We start from the raw sequence: 9,242 nt of genomic DNA, 5'->3' as shown, positions 1-9,242 counted from the left end.
AAAACGGCAAAAAAATTGTCAAAAACAGTGAAAAACACAGGGGAAATTGGGGCCTCAGGGTGGACACGTCCAGGTAGCGGGATGTCGCAGCAGATCCGCTGCAGAAACGGGGAGAAAACGCGAAAAAACGGTGAAAATAGAGGAAAATGTGAAAAAACGGGAAAAAAATGGGAAAAAAATAGGGAAAAAACGGGAAAAATAGGAAAAAATGCTAAAAATGGCAAAAAAATGGGAAAAACCACGGGAAATTGAGTCAGAAATGGCAACAGAGCCACAGAAAAAGTCGAGGAATTCTTAGGAAGCAATTAATTAATTTCACAAAAATTTTAATGTACTGTAAAGTCTTTATTAGGTCAATATAAATAAATCAAAAATATTAAAGTAATAGAAACAGTAAATATAAATTAAAACATAGAAGAAAATAATAAAATGAGGATATTGATTTAATGAGAAACTATAAATAAATGTAAGTATGTTAAAATTTAAAACTGTTAACATAGTAAAAACTGAATAAATATAAAACCAAACATAATAATACAATAATAAAAGAGTTTAACTATAATAATATAATAATATAATAATGTAATAACACAATGTCCTATTAATGTAATACAAAGGTATTTTTAAGATAATACCTTAATGTAATAATGCAACGCCCCAATATCCTAATAATAAATATAAATAAAATGTAAGTATAATTTTGAACAAAATCTAAATCTAAATCTAAATAAACATAACAGAAACTAATATTAATGCAATAAAAAAAAATAAATCATTGAGCAAACAATGCAATAAAAATACTGATGTAATAAAAACTCCATTATAATAATAATTAATTATTCCAATTATTGGGTTTTAATAAAAATATTATTACAGCATTACTGTAATAAAAACAAATAATAAGAAAAATAAAAGTACTAATGTAATTTTAAAATTACCGCTGACTTAATCATAAATTAATAAGCAATTATGCTAAAATACCTCCAAAAAACCACAAAAAATTCAAAAACGTCCCAAAGAACCCCTAAAAAGTTGAAATCGTTTAAATTTCAGTTACCTGCGGCGGGAAGAGTCGGTCGGCGCCGGCGTCGGGCGCGGGCCCCGCGGGCGGGCGGGGCCGGGGGGCGGGGAGCGGGGGCGGGGCCGCGGGTGGGCGGGGCTGCGGGGGGGCGTGGCCCGCGCAGGCGTCGATCTCGTAGTGCACGTACTTGCAGGTGTCCATGTGGAAGCAGGTGTTGAGGAAGGAGCAGTCGCCCAGCGACTCGTCCGTGTGCTTGTTGATGATGCGGCTGCCGGGGGCAATATTTGGGGCCCAAAACCGAAATTTTGGGAAAATCCCAGACGATCGTCCCAAAACCTGAATTACGCTGCCCGGGAGCGCGGCGCCCGCGGCAAGGCCGCGCTCCACCTGTGAGGCCTTGACGCGCTCCTCCCACAAACCCCAAATAAACTCCCCAAAACCCCAAATAAACTCCCCAAAACCTCAATAAACTCCCCAAAACTCCACGTGATCACCCCAAAACCCCAAATAAACACATAAACCCTCAAATAATCACCCCTAAACCTGAATTAAACCCTCCCAGACTAACCGGAAGTACAGGCCTGTGGCCTGAGGCCTTGACGCAGCACTTCCGGGGGCCTGAGGCCTTGACGGGCTCCTCCCCAGAACCCCAAATAAACCTGAATTAAAATGCCCTGAAACCCAGATATTCACCCCAAAACCCCAAATAAACACATAAACCTGCATATAATCACCCCAAAACCTGAATTAATCCTCCCAGACTAACCAGAAGTGCAGGCCTGGGGCCTGAGGCCTTGACACACTCCTCCCCAGAACCCCAAATAAACACCCCAAAACCCGAATTAAACCCCTCAAAACCACAAATAAAAGCCCCCAAACCTCCAGATAATTTGAATTAAACCCCAAAACCTGAATTAAACCCCCCAAAATCTGAATTAAATGCTCCCAGGTTGATCAGAAGTGCAGGCCTGAGGCCTTGACGCACTTCTCCCCAAAACCCCAAATAATCACCTCAAAACCTGAATTAAACCTCTCAAAACCTCAACTAAAAGCCCCAAAATCCCAGATAATCACCCCAAAATCCCAATTAAACCCCAAAACCTGAATTAAACCCCGCAAAACCTGAATTAAATGCTCCCAGATTGACCGGTAGTGCAGGCCTGAGGCCTGAGGCCTTGACGCACTCCTCCCCAAAACCCCAAATAAATCCCAAATAAACTTGAATTAAATGCCCCAAAACCCCAGATATTCACCCCAAAACCCCCCAGACTGACCGGAAGTGGAGCCTGCGGCAGGGCCTGTCGCTGCCCGAGGCCTTGACGCACTCCTCCCCAAAACCCCAAATAAATCCCAAATAAACTTGAATTAAATGCCCCAAAAACCCCAGACATTCACCCAAAACCCCAGATATTCACCCCAAAATCTGAATTATACTGACCGGAAGTGGAACCTGAGGCAGGGCCTGTCCCCGCCCGAGGCCTTGACGCACTCCTCCCCAAAACCCCAAACAAATCCCAAATAAACTTGAATTAAATGCCCCAAAAACCCCAGACATTCACCCCAAAATCTGAATTACACCGACCGGAAGTGGAGCCTGCGGCAGGGCCTGTCCCCGCCCGAGGCCTTGACGCACTCCTCCTTGGTGCCGTGGTCGCAGAACTCCTGCACCTGGGCGCGGCCCCGCGAGCGGAACTTCTCCACGATGGACTGCTCCTTGGCCGTCGTGGTGTTCAGCAGCTCCAGGATCTCCTGGCTCACCTGGTGGGCAGCGAGGCCACGCCCACCTCGTTAAACCCCGCCCACATTTGGTTAGGCTCCACCCACCAGCCTTGAAATCCCACCCATTATCTCTAGGCTCCACCCACCCCCATTAAACCACACTCACAACCTCTAGACATCACTCATCATCTCTAGACTCCGCCCACCAGCCTTAGGCTCCACCCACTAGCCTTAAACCCCACCCACCATCTATAGACTCCACCTACCATTTCTAGACTCCACCCACCATCTCTAGGTTCCACCCATCTTGACTCCACCCATCATCTCTAGGCTCCACCTACCATTCTTAGGCTCCACCCACTAGCCTTAAGCCCCACCCACATCTCTAGACTCCACCCACCATTTTTAGGCTTCGCCTACCAACTCCAGACTCCACCCATCTCCATTACACCCCACTCACCATTTACAGACTCCGCCTACCAGCCTTAAACCCCACCCACCATCTACAGGCTCCACCCACCACCCTTAAACTCCACCCATTATCTCCAGGCTGCGCCCACCTCCCTTAAACCCCACCACCATTACTAAGCTCCACCCACCATTGCTAGACTCCGCCCCACAATCATCAGGACACACCTACCATGCTTAAACCCCACCCACCATCTTTAGGCTCCACCCACCACCCTTAAACCCCACCCATTATCTCCAGGCTCCACCCACCATCTTTAGATCCTACCCACCGTTGCCGCCATCTTAAAGCCCCGCCATTTTGAGACCCGCCATCTTGAAACCCCACCATGCGAAAGTGCCGCCATCTTGAAACCACACCATCTTGAAATGTCGATGCCTTAAAGACGCCATTTTAAGGCTCCGCCATTTTGAAACCCTGCCATGTTAAAACCCTTCCATCTTGAAATGCCGCCATCTTGAAATGACGCCATCTCGAAATGACGCCATTTTGAAATGCCACCATCTTAAAGCCCCGCCATTTTGAAACCCCACCACTTTGAAACAATGCCATTTGGAAACCCCGCCATCTTGAAATTCCACCATCTTGAAACCCCACCATTTTGAAACCCACTATCTTGAAGCCCTGCCATATTTAAAATACCGCCATCTTGACATCCCAACCAAACTCTGCCGCTTCGAAACCCCGCCATCTTGAAACCCCACCGTCTTGAAATTCCACTATCTTAAAACCCCACCACTACAAAATGCCGCCATCTTAAAACTCCGCCATTTGAACCCCCGCCACGTTGAAACTCCACTGTCTTGAAACTCCATTTTGAAACCCGCCATCTTGAAACACTGATGCCTTTAAGCACCATTTCAAAACCCCTCCATTTTGAAAACCCGCCATCTTGAAAAGCCGACGCCCTAAAGCGCCATTTTTAAACGCCGCCGTTTTGAATCTCCGCCATCTCGAATCCCCACCCCTCCCAAGCCCCGCCCACCCCCCAAAACCCCACCCTCACCTTCTTACTCTGCTGCTCCTTGGTGGACTGCTGGCTCAGCAAACTCTCGATCTCCAAATCCACGTCCGATGCCGCCGCCGCCCTCCGGCACCTCTTGGCCTCCTTCCCCTCCCCGGCCCCCTCCCCCTGCGCCGCCCGCAGGCTCCGCCCCCCGGCGCCGCCCGGCCAACGAGGGCGCGGCTGGCGGCGGCCATGGCGGCCAGCTTGGAGTGGTCGGCGCAGGTGACGAGGGCGGGGCCGTCGTGGAGCAGCCCCCGGCGCACCTCGATCAGCTCCTGCGCCGCGAACTTGTGCAGCAGGCTCTCGACGGCGCGCAGCGTCACCTGGGCGTCGCCCTGCGGCGCAGGCGGGGGCGGGTGAGGGCGGGGACACACCTGGGGGGCACCTGGGGGGCCCTGGGGCAGCTGGAGCACACCTGGGGGGAGCCTGGGGCACCTGGGGAACACCTGGGTACACCTGGAGGGTGTCTGGGTACACCTGGATACACCTTGGGGTACCTGGGGGGTAGTTGGGGGCATCTGGGGGGAGCCTGGGGGTACCTGGGGAACACCTGGGTACACCTGGAGGGTGTCTGGGTACACCTGGATACACCTTGGGGTACCTGGGGGGTAGTTGGGGGCATCTGGGGGGAGCCTGGGGGTACCTGGGGAACACCTGGGTACACCTGGATACACCTTGGGGTACCTGGGGGCAGCTGGGGGGTAGTTGGGGGCATCTTAGGGACACCTGGGGAACACCTGGGTACACCTGGAGGGTGTCTGGGTACACCTGGGGTACACCTTGGGGTACCTGGGCGCACCTGGGGGGTAGTTGGGGGCATCTTAGGGACACCTGGGAAACACCTGGGTACACATGGAGGGTGTCTGGGTACACCTGAGTACACCTTGGGGTACCTGGGCGCACCTGGGGGGTAGTTGGGGGCATCTTAGGGACACCTGGGGGTACCTGGGGAACACCTCAGGGGTGTCTGGAGGGTGCCTGGATGCATCTAGGGGCACGTGGATACACCTGGGGGCACCTGGAGAACACCTGGATGCACCCAGGCATACCTGGGGGTACCTGGGGAACACCTGGGGGGTACCTGGATACACCTGGGGGCACCTGGAGGGCACCTAGAGACACCTGCGGGCACACCTGGGGGCAGCTCAGTCCCAGGTGTATCTCCCCATACTCAAGTGTGTCCCCACCTATCCCAGGTGTGCCCAGGTGTGTCCCCAGGTGTGTCCCCAGGTGTGTCCCCACCTATCCCAAGTGTGCCCAGGTGTGTCCCCACCTATCCCAGGTGTGCCCAGGTGTGCCCCCCATCCCCAGGTGTGTCCCCACCTGTCCCAGGTGTGTCCCCAGGTGTGCCCCCCCTGTCCCAGGTGTGCCCAGGTGTGTGCCCCCCCTGTCCCAGGTGTACCCAGGTGTGTCCCCAGGTGTGTCCCCACCTGTCCCAGGTGTGCCCAGGTGTGCCCAGGTGTGCCCAGGTGTGTCCCCACCTGTCCCAGGTGTGCCCAGGTGTGCCCAGGTGTATCCCCCATAACCCAGGTGTGCCCAGGTGTGTCCCCACCTATCCCAGGTGCACCCAGGTGTATCCCCCCCATCCCCAGGTGTGTCCCCACCTGTCCCAGGTGCGTACCCCGGCGATGGCGCTGCGGATGGCGCTGGCGTCGGTGGGCAGGGGCGTGGCCAGGTCCGACAGGTGCAGGAGGAACCCCAGGTGTGCCCAGGTATATCCCCAGGTATATCCCCCATAACCCAGGTGTGCCCAGGTGTGTCCCCAGGTGTGTCCCCGCCTGTCCCAGGTGTGCCCAGGTGTGTCCCCGCCTGTCCCAGGTGTATCCCCCCCCATCCCCAGGTGTGTCCCCACCTGTCCCAGGTGTGCCCAGGTGTGTCCCCAGGTGTGTCCCCACCTGTCCCAGGTGTATCCCCCCCATCCCCAGGTGTGTCCCCACCTGTCCCAGGTGTGCCCAGGTGTGTCCCCAGGTGTGTCCCCACCTGTCCCAGGTGTATCCCCCCCATCCCCAGGTGTGTCCCCACCTGTCCCAGGTGTGCCCCCCATCCCCAGGTGTGTCCCCACCTGTCCCAGGTGTATCCCCCCCCCTATCCCCAGGTGTGTCCCCACCTGTCCCAGGTGTGCCCAGGTGTGCCCCCCATCCCCAGGTGTGTCCCCACCTGTCCCAGGTGTGTCCCCAGGTGTGCCCCCCCATCCCCAGGTGTGTCCCCACCTGTCCCAGGTGCGCCCAGGTGTATCCCCCCCCATCCCCAGGTGTGTCCCCACCTGTCCCAGGTGTGCCCAGGTGTATCCCCCCACTCCCCAGTTGTGTCCCCACCTGTCCCAGGTGTATCCCCCCCATCCCCAGGTGTGTCCCCACCTGTCCCAGGTGTATCCCCCCCATCCCCAGGTGTGTCCCCACCTGTCCCAGGTGCGTACCCCGGCGATGGCGCTGCGGATGGCGCTGGCGTCGGTGGGCAGGGGCGTGGCCAGGTCCGACAGGTGCAGGAGCAGTCGCCGCTCCAGGGCCGGGTCCGGCTCCGGGGGCTCCCCCGGGACCCCCTCGGCCCCGCCCACCGGAGGGGAGGGGGCGGAGCCGGGGGCGGAGCCGAGGGAGGACACGCCCCCGTCAGGGCCGGAGGGGGCGGGGCTGGAGGTGCGGGGGGGCGTGGCCAGGCTGAGGTCATGGCGGGGGTCTGTGGGGGTGGAGAAATCATCTTAATTAACATGTCAGTTAACCTTAAATAGTCTTAAGTAACCTTAATTAATCTTAATTAGCATTTCCTAATTACGCCTAGCTCTTAATTAACCATAATCATAATAAACCCTTATATTTAATTAATCCCTATTCTTAATTACCTCTCTGTTCTTAATTAACCCCTATTCTTAATTAACTCGTGCTAATAATTAACCCCTATTCTTAATTAATCCCTACTCTTCATTAACTGCTATCATTGACTAACTCCTATTGTTAATTACTCCCCCGTTCTTAATTGACCATTATTGATTAGACCTCCATTCTTAATTAAACGTCTCATTAATTACCCCCTTCACCCCTCATTTATCCCCCCAATTAACCCTTAGCCCCTCATTAACCCCCCCAATTGACCCCTCACGCTTCATTAACTCCTTTCCCCCCGATTAACCCCCTAATTACCCCTCTTAACCCTTAATTAACCCTTATTACCCTTACCTCTATTTAACCCTTAATTTCCCCTTCTCCCCTCATTTATCCCTTTAATTACCCCTTGTCTCCTTCATTAACCCATTTAATTCTGCCCAGACCTCTCATTAGCCCCCTTAATCAACCCTTAGCCCCTCATTACCCCCCTAATTAACACTTGCCCCCTTATTAACCCCTTAATTAACCCTTTTCCCCTTAATTAACCCTTTAATTCCTCTCAGCCCCTCAGGGCCCCGGGCCCTCACCGGCGGCCCCGAGCGGGTCCTGCTTCCTGCGCCGCTGCAGCCGCTCCCGGAGCGAGTCCAGCTGCTTCTTGTGCGCCTGGATCGAGCTCCACGTGTCCGACATGGCCCCGGTCGCGACCCTGTCGCGGCCCTGTCGCGACAGAGACCGAGGGGCCGCGATCCTCCCGCTCCCGCTCCGTCTCCCGCCTCACAACGCCGGAAGCGGAAGCGGTCTGAGGCGACCGGAAGCCGCCGCCGCCGCCATTTTGAGTGTGGGCAAATGCATTTATTCTAATATGGACCGCCGCCATTTTGAGTGCTGGCACCAACCATAACTTCCGTGGGAACCACCGCCATTTTGAGTGTGGGCACCCTCATTTATTTTATTAAAGGCCACCGCCATTTTGAGAAGTGGCAGCTCGTTGTTTCCGTGGGAACCACCGCCATTTTGAGAGCTGGCAGAACCACCCCCGTCCCTCACAAACACGATCTCCATGGCTTTAATTTTCCGTCTTTAAAACCGGAAAATTCCCGCAGTGCCGTTCCTACAGACACCGCGCCCCTCCTTGCGATTTATTCTAAACGCGACCTGCGGCATTTTGAGGCTCGGTGAGGGCGCATTGACGAGCGCCGCCATTTTGTGTACTGGCACCACGTTGTTTCCATGGTAGCCGCCGCCATTTTTAACCCGGGCAATTCCCCTTTGTTTCCATGGAAACCGCCGCCATTTTAAGGGCGGGCACTTCCTGCTTTTTGTTGCCACAGCAACGCGCGCCAATTTCCGCGCTGGCCACGCCCCTTTATGGGCACGCCCCCGCCGCCATTTTGAGCACTGGCAGCTCCTTGTTTCCGTGGTAACCGCCGCCATTTTGAGTTCGGGCACCGCGTTGTTTCCATAGGAACCGCCGCCATTTTGAGAGCTGGCAGAACCTTCGCCCCCCCCCCCGCTCCCGTCCCTCACAAACACGATTTCCATGGAAACCGGCGGCTTTAAAACCGGAAAATTCCCGCAGTGCCGCTCCCACGGACACCGCGCCCCTCCCCCCTTTTCATTCCAAACGCGACCCGAGGTTTTTAAACCGCGTTGAGGCCGCAGCGGCGAGCGCCGCAGCCATTTTGAACCCGGGCACACCTATGTTCCCATGGCAACCGCAGCCATTTTGAACCTGGGCACTTCCTGCTTTGCGTTGCCACAGCAACGCACGCCATTTTCCGGGTTGGCCGCGCCTTCGCCGCCATTTTGAGTACGGGAACGTTGCCATGGCAACCGCCGCCATGTTGAACCCAGACACTTCCCGCTTTCCGTTGCCACAGCAACGCGCGCCATTTTCCGGCCTGGCCACGCCCCTCTATGGGCACGCCCCAGCCGCCATTTTGAGTACTGGCATCGCGGTGTTCCCATGGCAACAGCCGCCATTTTGACTCATGGCGCGTTTCCACAGCAACCGCCGCCATTTTGCGCGGTGGCCACGCCCAAGTGAGGGCGCCGCCATCTTTGTTGACAGCGCCGCCATCTTTGTTGAGGCCGCCGCCATTTTCAAGGGGCGGATTTTGGGGCGAATTCTTTCGATTTTTGGGGTCCCGCTTCTCCCGTTTTTCCCCCTCACCCTCAAATCACACACATGAGAATCAGCAAAGGGTT

The 9,242-nt window shown here is 54.7% G+C and overlaps 1 protein-coding gene across 1 annotated transcript; it reads right to left on the bottom strand.

Moving 5' to 3' along the window:
- Positions 1-53: 53 nt before the first annotated feature.
- On the bottom strand, positions 54-7,781 carry METTL3 (methyltransferase 3, N6-adenosine-methyltransferase complex catalytic subunit; the record flags this gene model as incomplete). Its single annotated transcript, XM_054295293.1, is given in 10 exon segments — positions 54-79; positions 81-98; positions 1,058-1,114; positions 1,117-1,176; positions 1,178-1,289; positions 2,604-2,779; positions 4,216-4,349; positions 4,352-4,550; positions 6,632-6,888; positions 7,622-7,781. Coding segments are annotated over 10 exon segments (1,142 nt in total), but the record flags the coding sequence as incomplete, so codon positions are not given.
- Positions 7,782-9,242: the final 1,461 nt, after the last annotated feature.

Source organism: Melozone crissalis, unplaced genomic scaffold (assembly GCF_028551555.1).
Source record: "Melozone crissalis strain CALT ecotype California unplaced genomic scaffold, PUWL_Pcris_2 ptg000603l_1, whole genome shotgun sequence".
Taxonomy (NCBI): Eukaryota; Metazoa; Chordata; class Aves; order Passeriformes; family Passerellidae; genus Melozone; species Melozone crissalis.
This window is presented reverse-complemented; position numbering and strand designations above follow the sequence as displayed.